The sequence below is a fragment of the Exophiala xenobiotica genome, assembly GCF_000835505.1.
Source record: "Exophiala xenobiotica strain CBS 118157 unplaced genomic scaffold supercont1.7, whole genome shotgun sequence".
NCBI lineage: Eukaryota > Fungi > Ascomycota > Eurotiomycetes > Chaetothyriales > Herpotrichiellaceae > Exophiala > Exophiala xenobiotica.
The window spans coordinates 2,301,657-2,320,222 of record NW_013562488.1 but is presented as its reverse complement, the minus strand read 5'-3'; the positions used below and the strand labels follow the sequence as shown (position 1 = coordinate 2,320,222).

The following is an 18,566-nucleotide window of genomic DNA, read 5'->3' as shown; positions in this document are numbered from 1 at the left end:
TTGGCTTCAGGTACAATCCGCCCCTCCAATCAAAGAATCGCGTTCAAAACGCCTCTCTAAACAGAAAAGGTAAACAACCATCTTACTAACTGTACAACCACCGCACTGCCTTTACAACCGCAGACTCCTTTCAGCTGACCAGTTGCTTGTCAAGAGCATGATTCAGCCATACTAACTCACAGGTTCTTAGTACTTGCATCTCTCGCAACCCTCTCGCCTCATCTTAAACCTCCGGGAAGTCCGTCCAGACCACCAATCGACCGACCCCTTTCTTTTTTTCGAGCGCTGCCCACGAGAAGGACCGCACTTGACAAATTGATGAACCAAGAATAACCTGGAGACAAAATGGAAAACTACCAGAAGATAGAAAAGATTGGTGAAGGTGAGATCTAGCTGTGTCGCGCCGCCAGACAATCGCTCATTTTGCATGCGTTCAGGGACATACGGTGTCGTCTACAAAGCCCGCGATCTGTCCAATGCCGGCCGCATTGTCGCTCTCAAGAAGATCCGCTTGGAGGCAGACGACGAGGGTGTTCCTAGTACAGCCATCCGCGAAATCTCTCTGCTGAAGGAAATGAACGATCCTAACATTGTGCGACTCTTAAACATCGTTCATGCTGATGGTCACAAACTCTACCTTGTCATGGAATTCCTCGACCTTGACCTCAAGAAATACATGGAGGCTCTGCCAGTGTCAGAGGGTGGTCGAGGCAAGGCACTTCCCGAAGGGTCGACCATGGACATGCAGAGACTCGGTTTGGGCAAGGATATGGTGAAAAAGTTCATGGCACAACTGGTTGAGGGTGTTCGCTATTGCCACAGCCATCGTATCTTGCACCGGGATCTGAAGCCTCAGAACTTGTTGATTGATCGAGAAGGCAATCTTAAGTTGGCGGATTTTGGTCTTGCTCGCGCTTTCGGTGTGCCATTAAGAACTTACACCCACGAGGTACGTATGAAATCAGGCGTTCTCTTCCCGCCTGCTGACACCGGTCTTAGGTCGTCACACTGTGGTACCGCGCTCCAGAAATCCTCCTTGGTGGCCGACAATACTCTACCGGCGTCGATATGTGGTCTGTCGGTGCCATCTTCGCCGAGATGTGTACACGAAAACCTTTGTTTCCTGGTGACTCCGAGATTGACGAGATCTTCAAGATCTTCAAGTATGTTATCCGTATCTTTCTCACACCCGGGTTGTGCTAACTCCAGCTAGACTGCTCGGTACACCCGACGAAAACACCTGGCCAGGCGTGACATCCTTTCCCGACTTCAAGACCTCGTTCCCTAAGTGGCGACGAGAACCAAGCAGCAAGATGGTTCCCAGCCTCGAACCTGCCGGTCTCGAGCTCCTAGAAGCCATGCTTGAATACGATCCTGCTCACCGTATCTCTGCGAAAGCAGCCTGCAACCACCCATACTTCGCAGCTGGATCAGCCGCGTATTCTCAGCGTACCAATGGTGCCCCTCGGATAAATGGGTTTCATTGAATCGGAAAGACGGGCAATGAGAAATGATGTTCGTGGGTTGAAGGCTTGTGTCACACCTGGCGTTTAAGGCTTGCATTGGACCGGGATGATTTATGCATGCGGCTTGCTTGGGATTTGGCTAGAGAAGAGGCAACGATTGACATGGGTGAAACGGCTGTTATTGAGTACAGGAATTTTCCTTTTTCTTATGCGAGGGGACATTATCCATTTGGACGCACGGGGGCTTTCGACAAGAGGTCTCCGTCTGTCGAGGCTGCGTGCACTGCACCGAGCTTCTCCTGTGTAAGATCTCATTCATAAAAAAGAAAGCAAGCAGAAAAGACACAAATCTGCGTTGAAAGCTCTCAACGACGTGATATGGTCGCTTTCCAGGGGCGATCCATGGCTACGGCAGAGTTTCGAAGACCTTGTCCATCAGAGCCCTGTGTTGATTAAAATGGTCTGCTTCTGCCCATGTGTGGCCAGGGTTGAACGCATGTCATCTTCATCTCCATCATCTCCCATTATCAACAGAACGACAATAGCAAGACATCATCACGCCCACCGCATTGAGGTAATTGACCAGGTTCTGTAGATCCACGCAAAAGGCTCAGTTCGCCCGGCTTCGGCTTCGGCTTCAGGTTCAATTCAGCTCAGCTACCCATCATCGCGTAGTAGCATCCATCCTCCTGAATCACTCGCTGCTTCCAGTTCACAGCTCACCGCGACCTCGGATTACATACACATGTACAGAGTATACTCCCAAGATTATCACGGCTGGGCCTCTCCTTTCTCCTCGGGCCTTTCCACACTCACGCTGCCACGGACACTGGCACTGACACTGCCCCTCTTGCCCTTGTATTCACTGATTTCGAGCATGTTCAGCCTATCCTCCTCGCTGTCCAACTTTTTAAAGTTCAACCAGAAACACACGCCACCCACCGCGGCCAGGACGGCGACGACGCCGTAATTCCAGACGAGCAGCGGGTCGGCCGAGAGACTGACCAAGGCCTGCGCGAGGGCGCTGCTGAAGGCGTTCATGAGCAGATTCAGTGCCATGACGAAGCTGCGCATGTTGGTCGGGGCCTTTGTGAAGGCGTATTCCAGGCTCGTGATGCTGGCCATGATCTCGGAGAATCCGATCAGCACGTACGGCACCGTCTGGACCCAGACGTTGATCGGGGCCGGGCCGGGACAGTCGGGGTCCGACGCGTGCGTGCCGCAAGGCGAGAGCCGGTAGATGTATACCTGTGTGACGCAGGCGGCGACCATGGCAAGCGAGGCCAGCCCAAAACCCAGGGCGATCCGCTTGATCGGGGTGAAGTTGATCTTGGCCTTGCGTAGTGCCGGGTAGATGAAGAAATCCATCAAGGGGATGAAGATGACGATGCTGATCGGGTTGAGATTCTGGATGATGTCGTTGGGGACCCCGTTAAGTTCCATTACCCTGTTACGTTCACGCTGTTAGTTTTCTGGCAGGGACAGTTGCATGGGATAGAGAGAGTTGCTCATGGGGGTTTTGCTTACGCAGCTTGAGATGTCAAGTTTCCTGTCTATTGGTTAATGTTAGCATTGGCATCCCACAAAAGCGAAACGAGGGTATTTTGAGAGGCTTACCATTTGGCCATATGCGAGCCAATAGAGTGGCAAATATAAAAATACAGTGCAGGCTTTGAGACCACGACGGACTTCGGCCACCCAGGCATCATCGAAGGTCATCCACCTGGGACGTTCACTAGCAGGAACGTTGGACGGTTTGACGCGGTCCCAGAAATCGGGCGCCGACAGGTTCTTGTACGTCCGGACTGGGTTGATGCTCCATTTGCCTTTGCATGCGTAGCTCCAAAGCTGGAAGAACTTGGCGAACACGGACCCGGTAGGTGGGAGGAGGACATAATGTTTCTTACAAACGACGAGGACGATCGGGGCGAATACGAACAGAACAGTGGGTAGCATGAAGGCCAGCCAAAAGCCGACGTACTTCTCGCAGTAGACCATGCCTTGGAATGATGTGTTAGTATTACCGAAAAAGAAGCGCGAAAGGGACCTCACATACCGATTTGTCCAACAAGCGAGCCGATGTTAATGCACATGTAAAAGTACAGAAAGATCCGGGAGGTGGTTACCGAGGGGTCGACGATGACACGTTCTCCCGATGGCAGCACCTTGATTCTCTTCTTAGTCTCGACTTGCTGTTCGGCAAGAAGCGGTGAGATGTTTGACTTGAAGCCGCCGGTTCCCACTCCCATGATGATTAGGCCGATGATGAAAGCAGCGAGAGCTGAGCCGTTGTGCTTAATGACGCTAGGAGCGGCGGAAGCAGTCAGGATAACGTGTCCGACAATCGCACAGACAATGGCCATATGGATTGTTTTGTAGCGACCGAAGTGCGCATCAGCTAGATAGCCACCAAGCTTGTAGTCGTTAGCGCTGTGTACATGCACGTTGCTTAATCTGACATACCAGAGGCATCACATAAGCCCAGAACTCGTTAAACATCTTGAGACCAGTCGAGGCTCGCTGACCCATGCCGAGTGCGCCCGACTGGCCTGAATACCCGGCGCCTGTGGATGAGCCTTCGGGGAGCGGCTGTTGGATGAAGTTGACGACTGTTACAACGTCAGTAATATTCTGATGGATGTTGTGATTGGACCCCGCTCTTGCAACATACAGACAACAGTGGTGCCATAGTAGGAGAATCGCTCGCACAGCTCCACAAAGGCAACCGTGAAGGCGGTCCACGGGATCTTGCCTGACACTCGACGAAGAGTTCTGAGGTCTTCATCCGTGACTTCGTCGTCATCGGAATCCTGGGTCAAATGTGATGCTCGCACCGAGTTGGCATTAATAGAACCTCGACCGAGGCGCTTCTCAGTTGCAGTGCCCGCGAGTGGAGCCTCGGCCACCGCTGCCTGCGCAATGACAGGTGCTTCGAGATTGGCGATATTGCTCATGTTGGCGAGGAATCTTGCCTATTGCCAGATGATGGGACTGGGGTTGAATAGGCTCTCCAGTTGTACTCGTACCAACACATTCTTATACCCTTGTATCGACTCGCCACCTGTAGGGCCATACTCACGCGCATCGTCGGACCAAGACACTGAAAAGGGAAGGTGTCGTGCGTCTCTTATCATAGTGAGTATCGACGTTGCAACAGTGATGTACCCCAAGCGCTTGGCGGACATGGTATAAAGATTCGAGAAGTCTTGGTATTTCCAAGCTCCGCTCACCTAGTCGCTGGGAGCTCGGTTACGCCCATAAGTGCGTGAAATTGGGGAAGGTAGCACAACTCTCACACTGGCAAGCCTTCTGCCGAGAAGCCTCTAGAGCTTAACTGAGAAGCAGTCAATGAGAAAAGGGGACATGGGGAGTTATCCAGGGCTCTTCTTAGGATGTTGGGCGCGTAGTAGAAGGAAGCACACCATCACACCAGCACCTACCGTGCGATCGCTCACTGCCAAGGTTCTCTCCTCCTCCTTCATGGTCAGAGGATTGTCTTGTGCATCCTCTCATGAGCGATGTAGGGTACCGTATCGACGGAAAAGGGCAGTGCTCAGAGACAGATCACGACAGATGTGTCCCTATCGTGTGTTATGTTACATTGAGAAACGAAGTGAAAGGAATGGATTGGATGGTGAGTGATTGTGAGTGGTTTCGGACGACACAAGGATCGACACCGCCAAGACGGAACGAGCGGGCGCCAGGAAACACCTAATGATAAGGGCGCCATCCACCTACGAGAACCCTCAGCACCCAGGTGCAGGGGACGCTGGGAGAGTCGCTGCCGCTGTTAACCGGGGATTTATAGATCTCTCTCCTCTCTACCTCCATATCCGACCTTTTGTACTCCGTATCGTCATCTCGATCATGGCCAATCAAGCAATCCTAACACCGCTTATCAGCCCGATGGAGTTCCTCGTGTAACCTCCAGATCCTGTGCACATGTGGTACGGCGAGTGGAGTCAGCGCTTGGAGGGCACTATCACGGCATGGAAAATTGATGCAGGAATCTGGTGATATGCTGCTGGCTACCCAGTATTATTGTTTCTGGTGCGATCAGGCGAACTTGAAGTGATAGCACTCCCCCTGACGGAGACGGACCTCGAAGTGCTTTTCGGTGGCTATCTGTATCCTGCGATGGGTTTGCACACATTCGTCCACACCGGCGGCCGTTATCTATATGTTCATCATCGAGCTATAAAACAAAGCTTTGATGAGTGCACGTAAGGTAGTAGTCATCACCAATGACTCCTGATCTTCTTTCGTGATTGGGCTTCATGCTGCCAGCTTCGTAACACATGGGCGAATGTCAACCATGGGGATTGAAGCAGCCAACTTTCGTCAGCATACATTGTTTTTTGCATTTGCATGCTTAGGCAAGAGAGTATTTCATTCTGGTAGTACGTCGATACAGCCTACTCATTTAGTCAGGTATAGTGTAGACTTGCAAGAAATCTAGGGATCCAGGCTGGGAGCTCATAGGATTTCCGATGGCTAAAGTGCCTGCGGGGGCGGGTGCTGAACTCAAGGCCCACGAGGCTGGGGGTCAGTGCGAAAGGGGGCATTCTCATTTGAACACAGTGAACAGGATGCTCGACCATATCGATTGTGAAGGCAAAATCCAAAGTAGTAGATCAATTTATTGATCACACGAGGCAATTGTCTGATCCGTATACTGCTTAAGTTACCTTATCTGCCAGCAGGAAACAGACGACCTGTATTTCAAGCTAATTTAACGGCCGATTCCAATCATTCCTGCGAGTTTACTCTTCTCACACCTCGGGCTGAGTGAAGTGGGTATCGGCGAGCTCCGATGGCCTCACTAGTCCGCCTCGAGGCTGTAAGTCTCCTGTGCATCCACATCTTTGAAGGACTGCCCTTGATAACCGAGCACGTCGGTGTTACTCATCCAACTCCTCAGTCCTAATGCGCCGTTGTACTCATGTCCTCAACCTTCGGTCTTTCTCTTCTTGTTCGGATGCCCATTGGAAGTATGCGAAGCGAGAGTCTGTTTGGCCTCCTTGAAGAACTCTGGAAGCTCGAGAGGGTGCTGGCCGGTAACGTCGTGGAAGGCAGTGGTGGAGATGTAGTTTGTTTTTCCTTCGCGGACGAGCGAGTAGTACTCAAGGAGGTACCGCAGTTCCGAGGGGTCGAGGTCCGATTGAGCTTTGAGGACTTTCTTCGCTTCGTTTCTACGTACACCGTGTTAGCGGGCCTTCTCTGATGCAAAGGGGCAACGATTCGGCGTACTCGGAGATATCTTCGAACTCGAACTCTTCGCCCAAAGCCTGACTTGCTGCGGTTGCGAGTTCTTGTCCTGCGCAGAGCATGGGACCTATTGATTATGAGCATGGACAACAATAACACGATGCCTAGTCAGCCATACCAGTGAGGACCATCAGTTGGCCACGGTGTTTGTCGCTGAATCCATGCTTGCCCTTGCCTGTGAGCACATTGGCGGCGACTTGCGCAAGATCCTGTCCTAGCGTCAATCTCTGCTTAGGCCACGACGGGGACTTCATCATACCCTAATTGCCATAGGCGCGAATTTGTGGTTTTGACCAATTGGAAGTGGAATGGTCTTCTCTTCCATCAACTGTGGCGCATACAGGAGCAGGTTCTCAGCATAGAATCCAGGCCGAATCACCACAGGAGAGTGGCCGGTCTCGGTACTGGAGTCGCCTTTCGCTGACATGACCAAGGTCTCGAGCTCGATGAACTCGCGAAGCAGAGGTTGTTTCTGGGGGTCGGCAAGGTCGCAACCAGCGGAGCTGATAAAGCACACGTTCGGGATGTTGGCTCGCTTGGTGGCTTCGATGAGCTCTTGAGTGATGTTGAACTTGTCTTCGTGTGCTGGTGGAATGAGGCAGACGGTGTCGGCGCCTGTGGACTGCATGGTGCTGACCATTTCCTTCATTCTGCCAGGTTTGTGCGGAACGACTTTGACGCCAAGTTTGGCAAGCTCTTTGGCATGGTTGGAGTTGGGTTTGAGCGCGAGGCCGGTGATGGTGCCGACCTTCTTCTTGAAGTTATCATTGTTGAGGATATATTCGGCGATGGCGGTGCCAGTGTGGCCATCGACGGCGGTGATGCAGATGTTGCGCGACATTTTGATGGATGGGTGGGTGTGATTGGTATGGTCGGTCGCAGAAGGAATGAGCAAGAAGTTTCAGAAGGAAGTCAATGTCACGACCACCTGCACTTATGAACGGGGTTGAATGAGTTTCTATCGACTCTGATAGGTATCGGCAGTCGTCACCTTCAGCGGGGGGTCGTCATGGTGACGGAAGCTTCCAGGGAGTCAATCCTAGTAGGTCTCTGAGGGTCCTTTCCCTTCTTCAGCCTTGAATGAAGGAATGACGAGTGACCAGATCTACCTTGTATCCAGCTACGGAGCATGTGACCAACTAGGATCTTGCATTACAACATGACTCTGTGCAAGGCCCAGCTCGTCGATCTCTACAGCAGTCTCGTACTCGTAGTTTTTCGAATCATGATCAAGCGAGCAATGGGAATCTTGCATCTTGTCACGCATCTTGCATGGGGTGCATCGACCATCCTAGAGATTTCCAGCTAGTTCGGCCCCCGGATTCGTGGAGACTAGCCCCGGATCTACATTCCGGTACCTGAAAAACAACGTCATTTCTGATGCCTTTATTGGGCTGTGACGGCCTCACGACTAGGACTAGGACCAGTACTACTAGTAGCCTCCTCACTGCCTCTCTGTCTCTGACCCGGAGTCAACTTCCGCTACAGTAACCTTCACGTCATGTCCATCCCGGGCATCCTCATGACTTGGGACATTCATTTACGCTCAGTTCAATATCACAAATTCGAAAGTAAGCCCGACACTACACTGACCGCCGAAACCCAACACCTTCAGTCAATCCAATATGCCTGAACACTACATCAACCCAGCGAAACCCAAGATTCGATTCTCATTGCTAGAATGCATCGCTATCGGTTTCGGCGCCGGAGTGGTTGGGGTCGCTGCGTAAGAGTCAAATGGGTAACACGAAGTCCGAAATACTGACAGGTCACCAGAATGACACTAGCCGAGAAGGCGGAGCAAGCCATTACACATCGACCAAATTCCGAGGTGCCTGGCAAGACCCTAGCTCGACTATTGAATGGTGACTTCCATTCTGCACCAACGACCTGGAACTGGTCCATGCACTGGGGACAAGGGATTCTCGCAGCCGGCATACGAGGCTTGATGAGCTACTCTGGCATTGTCGGTCCCTTTGGCAGTTTCTTGTTCATGGGCGTAAGATTGTGCATTGATCAGACGTTGGAGAATCTGACAGGCGTTGGTGCTCTGCCATGGTGTGCAACATCCAGTCAAGAAGACGATTCCAGAAGCTGACGTCGAGATAGGACTTGGCCCGTCCACGAACAGATCATTGACCTCATGCATAAGGCTATCTTTGCTGCAGTAACTGGATATGTTGCTGACCGTATGATTGTGGGGGAGGCGTTGAATGCATGAAATGCTACTTTGTTGAGCATTCCGGTGATGGGAACGACATCGACGGCTAGACTATGAACCAGCTTCTTTTCTCAGGTGCATAGGATTTCCTCATGCAACATTTGCTGGCCAGTACTCTGCGAGCTGAATGCACCGAGGGAGAAGATGTGAAATACGAGGAGACAGCCGCGGTAGCCGCCATTCCACGAATGCAACGAGGTGAGTGCGCGCAAGCAGTGTCATAAGGCTCGCCCACCGGAAGGCTGCAGCGATGAAGGCTCTTGGGGTTCCTTACAGTCGCTGGTCTTTCAGTGAGATACCACGTTTGACACAATACAGCTCATGTTCTTGACAAGGCTGGATAGTGATTCGTAACTTCGTTGGTCGCGCCGAAAACAATGGAGATAATCCAGCTCTTTGTTTTGGTCCTGTACAGAATACTCCCATCACTCCGTAGTCGCAGCCTCGCAGGATTATGTAACCGAGTGCTTGGCGCAGGCTCGCCTTTCGTTGCGCGTACCTGCGGATCTTTGAGTCGTGAATGAACAAAAGCCTCCGCAATAGCTACAACAATTATCTGACAAACTTCCTTTCAACCTTGACAGAAATCGTCTAATACTCACAGCCAAAGCTTGAACCATGGGCTCCGATCCTCAATTCGCCAAATACCCCGACCTCACCCTCGCTCAACACATCTTCTCTCTCGCAAACAATCCCCAGACTACTCAACCAACGTCATTAAACTACCTTCAAAATGCGATCAAACAACACAAGATGGCGCCACTGTATCGGCATCTGGCTCACCCTACCGAAGGTGTGCTGAACTCGGTCGGTGAAAGCACAGCTCAGCAAGTAACCCTGCCACAAAAACCTGCGGCCCGGAGAGCATCACTGGTGTCCAGCAATCTGTTACCACCTAAGAGACCTGTCCCCTCCGGCATCCTACCATGGGACGAATCTCTCTACGAGGAGCTGAAAGCCGACAACGAGAAAGAATTGGAAGAGTTCCAAAAAGAAGAGGAGGAGGCTGAAGAGAAGGCTGGTGAAACAGAAGTGCAGGCTGCCAGGAGCAAGCGAGCTGACTTCTGGGCTCGGGTTGGTGACAAGGTGAGAGAAGACGAAAAGTATTCCTGCAAGTTGAATGAAAAGACTGATTTAGCGACAGGACAAAGCAATTGCTGCCTACGAGACAGTGTTCGACAAGACCGGTCCTCTGGGGACCAAGATCGACATCGTTCTTGCAATCATCCGGATAGGCCTCTTCTTCAACGATAAAGCCTTTGTGAAGAGGCAGGTTGATCGTGCGAGCATACTGGTGGAAAGCGGCGGCGACTGGGATCGAAGAAACAGACTGAAGGCATACAAGGGGCTTCACCTCCTCACTGCGCGGTCCTACAACCTCGCCGCACCTCTACTACTCGACAGTCTTTCCACCTTCACGAGCTACGAGCTATGTAGCTACTCATCCCTCGTCGTCTATGCGGTACTTGCAGGTTCATTATCACTCAAGCGGGTCGATTTCAAGGCGAAGGTGGTTGATGCGCCTGAGATCAAGGCAATTCTAGGAGCCGGTGACGAGAAACCGGACGAGGAGATGAAAGACGTGTCTGCATCTACGGCTGAGCGTGCATCTGGGCTGGTCAACGTGGCAGCACTGGGCTCTGGTCCGGCGGTCGAGTCGCAAACCGAAGCGCCCGTAGATGTTTCGTCACTGGCACGCCTGGTCAACAGCTTGTACAGCGGCGACTATCAAAAATTCTTCCTGTCGCTGGCTACGGTGGAGGAGAACTTCCTGACGCAGGATCGGTACCTTTACGAGCACCGGGCATGGTTCGTGCGCGAGATGCGTCTGCGCGGCTACCAGCAACTTCTCCAGTCCTATCGAGTGGTTGGTCTGGCGACGATGGCTCAGGCTTTTGGAGTCAGTGTGGACTTCTTGGACAGAGACCTGGCCAAGTTCATTGCTGCCGGTCGAGTCAGCTGCACAATTGACAGAGTGCAAGGAACCATTGAGACGACCCGGTCTGACGACAAGAACAAGCAATATGCGGATGTTGTGAAACAGGGAGATGGGCTGATCACCAAGCTGCAAAAGTACGGCCAAGCTGTTAGACTACGGGGCAGTGAAAGAGCCTAGACAAGGCCTTCTTTATTGTCAGAATGGCTTGTACCTGGGTAGACAACAGCGCAAGGCGTTTGTGGCAGGCTGCGAAAAAGATTGCTGTATGATAAGTCAATTTCATCTGTGACAGAAGAAGGGCATGCAGGCACCCAGGTGTTGTTCAGTATTCGAGCCTTGATAAGGACATCATGGGCATGAGGATGATGAACGTGTCTCATCATCTTACAGGCGTGAAGGAAGCCGTGAAAGCTTAGAATCCATCAATCCAATGGATCTCTCGGCTTGCCTTGCCAGTCCCCCACACCTGACGATAAGATAGACGAGGGGGACCATGTTGCTTGCCAGCTGAATTTCTCGTTTCTCGATGATTGACGTCGGTGTAGATAGCTCGTGATAGCTATTTCTTTTGGCGCTCAATCTTTCTCCCGTGTTGTGTGCTCAGAAGTACCTGGTAGATTGAGCTCCCCGATGACGAGTGCACTTTTGGACAGCAGAGGCGGCCTCCGGTAACGCTTCGTGCTTCTCTCCTTCCTCGCGCCCAGTTCCGATCGACCCCCCACAGGACTAAGAGTCTAAGACGGTACTTCCTGCGCCCTTCTGAGGCCTCTCCAGAAATGCGGTCGCTCCATATCACGAGCCCTTCTGCACTCCTCATGCGAGCCCAGCTTTTTTCTGCAGAACTTACGACGGCGTGCAGGGCACTGTCGACTTCCACCAAGCCCGGTTTATCCTCGCGTTCGCGACGTGGCCGGATCTCCTCTGGTAAGAAAAGCAATGCACAGTCGCCTGGTGGTCTGCCCGTGCCTTGTGACTCACTCAATTTCTTGCTTCTGCTCGCATGACCTTTTGAAGTCTTCCAGGCTGATATCAAGATGGCACAGCTCCTTCCTCGGGCGTCCAGCTCCATTTTCCTTCTCGCACCATGTCGTCCACACCTAGACTGCACGGTTTGACCATCGACAACATCAACCCCCATGTCAAGGCGGCCGAGTACGCTGTGCGCGGCGAGCTCGCCATCAAGTCAGAAGAGTATCGACATAAGCTGAAGTATGGCGACCCTCCGACCCCCCCCGAGGAACCCCTACCTTTCGACTCTGTCATCTCTGCCAACATTGGCAACCCTCAACAGCTCGATCAGAAGCCTATCACCTTCTTTCGTGAAGTCCTCGCCCTTGTTGAACATCCAAAACTGTTGGAGAATGAACAAGCTTTGAAGACGCACTTTGGGTACAAGCAAGATGCGATAGATCGTGCTCGTTGGTTGCTAAAAGAGGTGGGCTCCGTGGGAGCCTATTCGCAGTCTATGGGAGCGCCAGGCATACGGCAGTCGGTGGCCAATTTTATCGAACATCGTGATGGGTTCCCAGCGGACAAGGGTGACATCTACCTTACTGCTGGTGCCTCTTCAGGAGTCCACACCCTGCTACATGTCCTCTGCGCCAAACCCACCACTGGTGTCATGATACCCATTCCACAATACCCCCTATACTCTGCGACGCTATCGCTCCTCGATGCTCGCCCAGTCCCATACTTGTTGGATGAGCAGCACGGCTGGGACACGAACATGACTGTCATCAAGGAGGCTTATGACAAGGCAGTCAGTGAAGGCACAGATGTTCGTGCTATAGTTGTTATCAACCCTGGCAATCCGACTGGTGCATCACTATCTGAGTGGGACGTTGAAGATGTCGTCAAGTTTGCTGCAGAGAAGAATCTGGTCATATTTGCAGACGAAGTCTACCAGACGAATGTCTTTATCGGAAAATTCCACTCTTTCAAGCGTGCCTTGCGGATACTGCAGCAGAAGGAACCCGGCGCCTATGATCATGTCGAGCTTGCTTCATTAAATTCGGTTTCAAAGGGTATGGTAGGCGAATGCGGACATCGTGCTGGCTATTTTGAGCTTGTTGGCTGGGATCCAGAAGTGCAGGCGCAGATCTACAAACTTGTCAGCATCATGCTTTGCCCGCCTGTCATAGGGCAGTGTCTCCTGGAAATGGTGGTGAACCCGCCCAAGAAAGGCGACCCCAGCTATCACCAATACCATGAGGAATACCATGCCATCAAGCATGGTCTGCAGCAAAGAGCTACTGCATTGTATGATGCTTTTGAACGGATGGAAGGTGTTGAAGTCGGTGAGCCTCAGGTACGTATCGACCGCCTTTGTATTATTTGACAGTTTCTGACGGGTGCAGGGCTCAATGTATCTCTTCCCTACGCTTCGTCTCCCGGAGAAGGCAATTGAAGCTGCGAAAGAAGCCGGCAAGAACCCAGACGACTTCTACTGCCTTCGTTTACTCGATGCAACAGGTATCTGCGTCGTACCTGGATCTGGGTTTGGTCAAAAGCCTGGTACACTACATCTGCGGACGACCTTCTTGGCTCCCGGTACAGAATGGGTGAACCGGTGGACGAAATTCCACCACGAGTTTATGGATAAATATAGATAAGCATACGCCCTCGTGAGCGCTTTCATCTGCCGTCAAGAATGACCGTCTTGCAGTGATCCCGTCGAGTCGGACTCTGAGGCCGGAGTCGATGTGAACCCATGTGCGACCTAGGACAATCATTTTGGTTTCTCCATATCACCTTAACGCGCCAAAAGTTGCTTGTGCGATTTTGATCTTAACCTCTTATGTCCCGTCATGATCGTGTGTCAAAAAGAATTTCAGCGTCATGTCTGATATATGCATCACATTGGTAGCGGGGGTTTACTCGTGCTGGCATGGAACGAGGGTATGCTTGCCAGTTGAAGCTGTTTCTTCGCTCAATACCTGTAGGAATGTGTATACGACCTTGAACTTGTCAACCCATATACCTTCTACCTAAGCTAAAGCGATCCCGTCTTGCGTACTCCGGGTTTGACGCTTGATTTTTCCTCGGAGCCTCGCGTACTGCATGTGAGCTTGCTCCTCGTCTACGTACCGTGGTGCCCCATGAGGACTCCTAATCTTGCAAGCATTGTCACGGCGGAGAGAAAGAGAGAGAGACCGTGGGACCGGTCAAAACTTCGTCCGAATCGCGGGCGTGTGGATATTGCCCTTTACATAGTAATTCCCGATGGAGTCTCCGTACGGAATACTACTATGTACTATGTACTATGGTATTTGACCTTAAACAAATAAATCATCAATGACTCCGAGGGCGGAGTTGATATGAGCCGAGATGATCAAGTGGTTATGGTATTCGTACGTCCCGCCATGCGAATACGCGAATAAGACGCACACCCTCGCTGTCGCATACATAAAGCCAGCCGTGGCCAGCCAGGGTACGAGCGTACTGTATGACTCGGGCCGTTCGTTCATTAAAGACAGCTACCTGGTATCTGGCAAGCTGGTACCCGTAGAGTTATTACATAGTAGCAACTCTCGGTTCCACCGCGATACAGTGATATCCGAGGTATACAGCTTCAGCGTGCCCGGACCATCTATCCCCCCCAGTGGCTCCCACACGAAGAACGACTCATCAGTCATCACAACCCTCAACTGTTGACGTTGAAAAGCCAACACGACCACTGTGACCAGAAGGACTGTGAAAGTTCAAGTACCAGTACTTCGTCTCGCAACCCAACCACCAATCGAACTACTAGTAAGTACCACACCGCCGGGTGCCGATATATCTTTATCAGGCGAAGATGGTACAACTCCCCTCACTCCCCGTGCCGGCCTCCGCCAAACCTCCCACCGCGGCGGCTCTCGATGCAGACCCCGAATTCGCCCCGCTCATGCCGGACAGCTACACGGCCTTCGAAACACTATGGTCCCTTGAGTTGGACGACTTCAAAGCCGCATGGGTCAGCGCGCCCGTCACGCTGCGCCCAGAGGTGCCGACTCTCGACGAGATCGACGTCCGCATAGAACGTGCGCCTGTCAGCGATGGCACCGAGCTCGAGATCCAGATATACGCGCCCAAAGACGCGGGCGAGAAGGCCTTGCCGCTCATGTTCGTCATGCATGGAGGTGGCTGGGTTATCGGGAATCATAGTATTGAGGAGAGTATGACGAGGAGCGTCTGTGTGAAGAACCAGGTCAGGGTGATCTCTGTCCTCTATCGGATGTAAGCCTAGTTCTTTCCTTCGGCCGGCTTCGTTTTTCCTCGAGTCGTCGATGAGCACTCAAGGGGAGAAGTATGAGATGTGAGCTGTGAGCTGTGAGCTAACGCATTTGACTTGAAGGGCGCCGGAGTTCAAATTCCCCTACGCGGTGAATGATTCGTGGGACGTTCTTGTTTGGGTATGTACCTGTTTCGTCTTCATCGAGGATTTGACAACGGGCCAGGAATGGCCCGTTGACCGGAAGTATCATGTGCTGAATGGCTGCGTGTTTGTAGTGTCAAAAGAACGCCAACAGGCTGAAGATCGATCCGAACCGAATCATTGTCGCTGGAGGTTCGGCCGGTGGCAATCTGGTACGTCCCTCGCACGATCAGAGGTGATCCGACGATGATGCTAATGCTGGCAAAGGCCGCCGTCATGGCCCAGCGTGCCAGAGATGAAGGGCTCCAGGGCGTCATAGGACAGGTTCTGAATATCCCCGTGACGTGCCATCCTGAGCTGTTTCCGAAGGACAAATACAAATACACGAGTTTCCAAGAGAATTTCAATGCTCCGATCATTGATGTTCCCAAGATGACGTGGTTCTGGAGTAAGCCCTGTCTTGGATCTGTGGAAAGTCCTCTTGGGGCTGATAAATACTGCAGATCAATACCTCCCAGATGTGACGGTCGATGCCAGGCATAGTCCACTACTTGCGAAGAGTCTGGAAGGACTGCCGCCGGCGTTGGTGCAGGTTGCTGGTAAGTCACCGCTTCAACCAAGAAAGGATTTTTGGCCATGCTGATACCACTCTCCCAGGGATGGATCCACTTCGTGACGAAGGCCTGGCATATGCTGAAGCGATGAAGAACGCCGGTGTCAATGTGACTCTCAAGACGTATCCTGGGGTTCCACATGGATTTGGCTTCTATCCGCAGCTGTCCAAAACTGCGGCATATGAGGACGGTATTGTTGGCTGGGTGGCCAGTCGACTATCCTGATCGTGTAGAGCAGCAAGCAATAGCATACTGGCTGGTGCCTCGAAGATTTATATTATGCTCGAGTGCCTTCTTTCAGGGAGGACAGTGCACCACTCGGCGTACTGTTCTCTCTATCAATTTCAAGAGCCTGGCTCATTATCCATTCCGTCCGCTCGTCTGGCGGTCTAAGCCACCATTTCGCAATCCGGTTGCTTTGCCCATGTGTGGTGCGGCACCGTGTGCAAGCAGCAGGTCGACTATGCACTCATGGCCTTGCCGTTCAGCCCATGACAAGGAGCGTTTCGCCGACAGGATCCACATATGCTGGATCAAGTCCTTCTTCCAGCAAGAGCTTGACCACACCTTCTCGACCATTGTCAATCGCGGCTCTCAGCATGTCACTGTGGACGATTCGCTCCTTGAGATGTTCGCTCTCAGCCATCAAGGCCCTCAAGACACAGTCATAACCTCTGGCAGCAGCGAGCTTGATGGAAATGGGTAATAATTCAACCTTATCTAAGCCTGCGTCTTGTTGCAGAAGTAGTTTCACCGCATCTTCGTCATTGTTTGTCACAGTCCGGTCCAACGGCTTGTAGCCACCAAATATTCTCTGGTAAGGAAGATCTGGACAATACTTCAGAAGCACATTGAGTATGTCATGGAAGCTTTCTCGTCCCCGATCAAGAGCATCGAGAATATCGAGGCCGCCTGTTTGTAGTGACTCCAGAATGGGTATCTGGTCTGTTTGTTTGATGGAACTTTGAAGCAAATTTGAGAAGGAACTCGACCACGTCTCCGCTACCGCCTGCTATAGCATACTTCAATGCTGTGGGCTCACAAAGCACAGCACGAGCCACGTCACCACCATACTCTGCAAACACTTCGAGAACTTTAAGGTGCGCTTGATGCAAAGCAAACATCACAGAAGACCGGAGTTTCCGGAGATCATCATCTCCGCATAGATGAGTGAGATGATTCAATAATATCATGACGGTCCCATAGTGCCCGTGCCTAATTGCGATTGCCAACGGCAGTCGACCGAGTTGAGTCTTTCTTATTACTTTTGCATCGTGCTCCAAGAGTTTCCTGACTATGATTGCATGGCCTTTCCCCGCAGCAGAGGTCAACGGTGTTTCCCCTGTGGTAATGTTGTAACAATCTGGATCAACACCTTTCTCCAGCAGCATGTTCACGACCGCCAGGTTACCATATGCTGCGGCTTCTTGCAAAGGACAAGTTTTGTGGTGTCTAACGCGCTGTTGTTGAATGCAAATCTTGCTCTCGACAATGTCGAATTGGGCAAGCCGTGGCTGACCCACAAACAACAGATTGGCATAGTCACCTCTTTCAAAACATGCTCCAACTTCCCCTTTGAGGTAGATTCCCACGACCGTGGTGCCCTTCGTGCACGGGAACAGGGCAAGATAGGTACCCGACCCCTCCTTTTCACGCTTGACGCGAAGTCTCACATGGACGCCTTCGCTGTCGACAGTCGCAGCATCTCCCGAACTCGTTGGACCAGGTACCGGAACAATGCCCGCTGACTTGGCGAAGGCTGATGGAGCAGATGCCAGTAGACCTCGTGCAGTTCGTGAATACGAGGTCCAGGCAAAGAGGCTATAATCGATGCAGACCTTGATGATCTCTTCCTGGAGTCTGATGAATGCTCGTTCACCTTCGCCATAAAGCAAGGGCATGTTGATATTGAAGATCCCCAGCAAGCAGTAAGCATGGTCCTCTACTCTCGTCGTCCGCCTAGTCGACGCCCATGACATCCTTGTAGCGACACTCTCTTGATCAAGGTCCCCGCCCAAAAGGACCGACTGTGGGATATATGTGAATGAGGATATGGATGCTGCCATGCTTGTTTTAGTCCCTAGCTCCTGCCAGGTCTGGTCAAAGAAGATGAGCACCGAAGGAGCAATCAATTATTGAAGAGTCCATCCTCTCGTGAACCATCTACTGCGACGGAATTCGCTGACCATTCTCTCGGGATCCTTCACTGGGTCGGAGCAGACGTCGTCAAGGTACGCGTAGCATACTATTGCGTTTTGATACCATCGATACATGGAATTGATTGCTTCAGAGAGCTCGGCGCTGCTCCTCTTGTCGATACAGCAAGTGTCGATCCATACATAATCGAAGCCATCCGCCGCGGCGCGGGCGCATGTGTTTTTCAGCTTGTCGAATCCTTGCCGACTTCTCAATCTGCCGGTTTCTAGGTTCTGCAAAGAGATTTCTCCTTTTCCCCAAGTATGAGAGAGTATGGCATAGAGTGGTCTATCCTGATCGCCAAACTCCTCCAGTATGAGGTTTGTGGTGTGAAGCAGGCGCATTGCTTGGGAAATGGAACAATGTGCCCGCCTTCTCAACCTGATGCGGTAGTGGCTGCTGAGGTGGCTCTGGGATGACCAAAGCACGACCTTCTTGACGGTCTTGATGATGAAACTGGCGTGCTTGATGCTGCGTTAATCAATTCACTTTCTAGAAGTGAAAG

The 18,566-nt window shown here is 51.9% G+C and overlaps 8 protein-coding genes across 9 annotated transcripts; 5 read left to right on the top strand and 3 right to left on the bottom strand.

Moving 5' to 3' along the window:
- Positions 1-78: 78 nt before the first annotated feature.
- Positions 79-1,877, top strand: PV05_11545 (cyclin-dependent kinase 1). Its single transcript, XM_013455041.1, has 4 exons — positions 79-382; positions 438-949; positions 1,000-1,163; positions 1,214-1,877. The coding sequence occupies exons 1-4, from the start codon at positions 346-348 to the stop codon at positions 1,485-1,487; spliced, it is 987 nt and encodes a 328-aa protein (XP_013310495.1). The 5' UTR covers positions 79-345; the 3' UTR covers positions 1,488-1,877.
- On the bottom strand, positions 1,678-5,063 carry PV05_11544. 2 transcript variants are annotated; one of them, XM_013455040.1, is made up of 6 exons: positions 4,138-5,063; positions 3,930-4,075; positions 3,523-3,880; positions 3,084-3,466; positions 2,994-3,019; positions 1,678-2,913 (listed from the first exon to the last, which is right to left on the bottom strand). In XM_013455040.1, the coding sequence occupies exons 1-6, from the start codon at positions 4,418-4,420 to the stop codon at positions 2,238-2,240; spliced, it is 1,872 nt and encodes a 623-aa protein (XP_013310494.1). In that variant the 5' UTR covers positions 4,421-5,063; the 3' UTR covers positions 1,678-2,237. The 2 variants fall into 2 exon arrangements, with proteins under 2 accessions (XP_013310494.1, XP_013310493.1); XM_013455039.1 differs by having other exon boundaries at positions 3,930-5,063.
- A 1,057-nt stretch (positions 5,064-6,120) lies between these two features.
- PV05_11543 (uncharacterized protein) lies at positions 6,121-7,796 on the bottom strand. Its single transcript, XM_013455038.1, has 4 exons — positions 6,994-7,796; positions 6,853-6,943; positions 6,717-6,801; positions 6,121-6,658 (listed from the first exon to the last, which is right to left on the bottom strand). The coding sequence occupies exons 1-4, from the start codon at positions 7,573-7,575 to the stop codon at positions 6,415-6,417; spliced, it is 1,002 nt and encodes a 333-aa protein (XP_013310492.1). The 5' UTR covers positions 7,576-7,796; the 3' UTR covers positions 6,121-6,414.
- A 403-nt stretch (positions 7,797-8,199) lies between these two features.
- PV05_11542 (uncharacterized protein) lies at positions 8,200-9,252 on the top strand. The gene is made up of 3 exons (XM_013455037.1): positions 8,200-8,460; positions 8,511-8,792; positions 8,844-9,252. The coding sequence occupies exons 1-3, from the start codon at positions 8,360-8,362 to the stop codon at positions 8,953-8,955; spliced, it is 495 nt and encodes a 164-aa protein (XP_013310491.1). The 5' UTR covers positions 8,200-8,359; the 3' UTR covers positions 8,956-9,252.
- A 321-nt stretch (positions 9,253-9,573) lies between these two features.
- PV05_11541 (uncharacterized protein) lies at positions 9,574-11,071 on the top strand (the record flags this gene model as incomplete). The annotated part of the gene is made up of 2 exons (XM_013455036.1): positions 9,574-10,041; positions 10,100-11,071. 2 exons carry the CDS (start codon positions 9,574-9,576, stop codon positions 11,069-11,071), a joined length of 1,440 nt encoding a protein of 479 aa, XP_013310490.1.
- A 599-nt stretch (positions 11,072-11,670) lies between these two features.
- On the top strand, positions 11,671-13,506 carry PV05_11540 (uncharacterized protein; the record flags this gene model as incomplete). Its single annotated transcript, XM_013455035.1, has 3 exons — positions 11,671-11,818; positions 11,938-13,202; positions 13,252-13,506. The coding sequence occupies 3 exons, from the start codon at positions 11,671-11,673 to the stop codon at positions 13,504-13,506; spliced, it is 1,668 nt and encodes a 555-aa protein (XP_013310489.1).
- A 954-nt stretch (positions 13,507-14,460) lies between these two features.
- Positions 14,461-16,237, top strand: PV05_11539 (uncharacterized protein). Its single transcript, XM_013455034.1, has 6 exons — positions 14,461-15,112; positions 15,231-15,288; positions 15,386-15,463; positions 15,519-15,699; positions 15,755-15,850; positions 15,909-16,237. Exons 1-6 carry the CDS (start codon positions 14,691-14,693, stop codon positions 16,088-16,090), a joined length of 1,017 nt encoding a protein of 338 aa, XP_013310488.1. The 5' UTR covers positions 14,461-14,690; the 3' UTR covers positions 16,091-16,237.
- Positions 16,238-16,349: 112 nt separating this feature from the next.
- On the bottom strand, positions 16,350-17,931 carry PV05_11538 (uncharacterized protein; the record flags this gene model as incomplete). Its single annotated transcript, XM_013455033.1, has 2 exons — positions 16,350-16,827; positions 16,889-17,931. The coding sequence occupies 2 exons, from the start codon at positions 17,929-17,931 to the stop codon at positions 16,350-16,352; spliced, it is 1,521 nt and encodes a 506-aa protein (XP_013310487.1).
- Between the last annotated feature and the right edge of the window lie 635 nt (positions 17,932-18,566).

Coding starts and splice junctions, on each gene's coding strand:
- PV05_11545 (XM_013455041.1), top strand. CDS start 346: ATGGAAAACTACCAGAAGATAGAAAAGATTGGTGAAG. Junction 383..437: donor GATAGAAAAGATTGGTGAAG/GTGAGATCTAGC, acceptor GCATGCGTTCAG/GGACATACGGTGTCGTCTAC. Junction 1,164..1,213: donor GAGATCTTCAAGATCTTCAA/GTATGTTATCCG, acceptor AACTCCAGCTAG/ACTGCTCGGTACACCCGACG.
- PV05_11544 (XM_013455040.1), bottom strand. CDS start 4,420: ATGAGCAATATCGCCAATCTCGAAGCACCTGTCATTGCGCAGGCAGCG. Junction 3,467..3,522: donor CTCGCTTGTTGGACAAATCG/GTATGTGAGGTC, acceptor CATCATTCCAAG/GCATGGTCTACTGCGAGAAG. Junction 2,914..2,993: donor AACTTGACATCTCAAGCTGC/GTAAGCAAAACC, acceptor TGAACGTAACAG/GGTAATGGAACTTAACGGGG.
- PV05_11543 (XM_013455038.1), bottom strand. CDS start 7,575: ATGTCGCGCAACATCTGCATCACCGCCGTCGATGGCCACACTGGCACC. Junction 6,944..6,993: donor TCGCGCCTATGGCAATTAGG/GTATGATGAAGT, acceptor ACGCTAGGACAG/GATCTTGCGCAAGTCGCCGC. Junction 6,802..6,852: donor CCAACTGATGGTCCTCACTG/GTATGGCTGACT, acceptor CATAATCAATAG/GTCCCATGCTCTGCGCAGGA.
- PV05_11542 (XM_013455037.1), top strand. CDS start 8,360: ATGCCTGAACACTACATCAACCCAGCGAAACCCAAGATTCGATTCTCA. Junction 8,461..8,510: donor GGAGTGGTTGGGGTCGCTGC/GTAAGAGTCAAA, acceptor ACAGGTCACCAG/AATGACACTAGCCGAGAAGG. Junction 8,793..8,843: donor GGCGTTGGTGCTCTGCCATG/GTGTGCAACATC, acceptor ACGTCGAGATAG/GACTTGGCCCGTCCACGAAC.
- PV05_11539 (XM_013455034.1), top strand. CDS start 14,691: ATGGTACAACTCCCCTCACTCCCCGTGCCGGCCTCCGCCAAACCTCCC. Junction 15,464..15,518: donor GTTCGGCCGGTGGCAATCTG/GTACGTCCCTCG, acceptor ATGCTGGCAAAG/GCCGCCGTCATGGCCCAGCG. Junction 15,700..15,754: donor CAAGATGACGTGGTTCTGGA/GTAAGCCCTGTC, acceptor TAAATACTGCAG/ATCAATACCTCCCAGATGTG.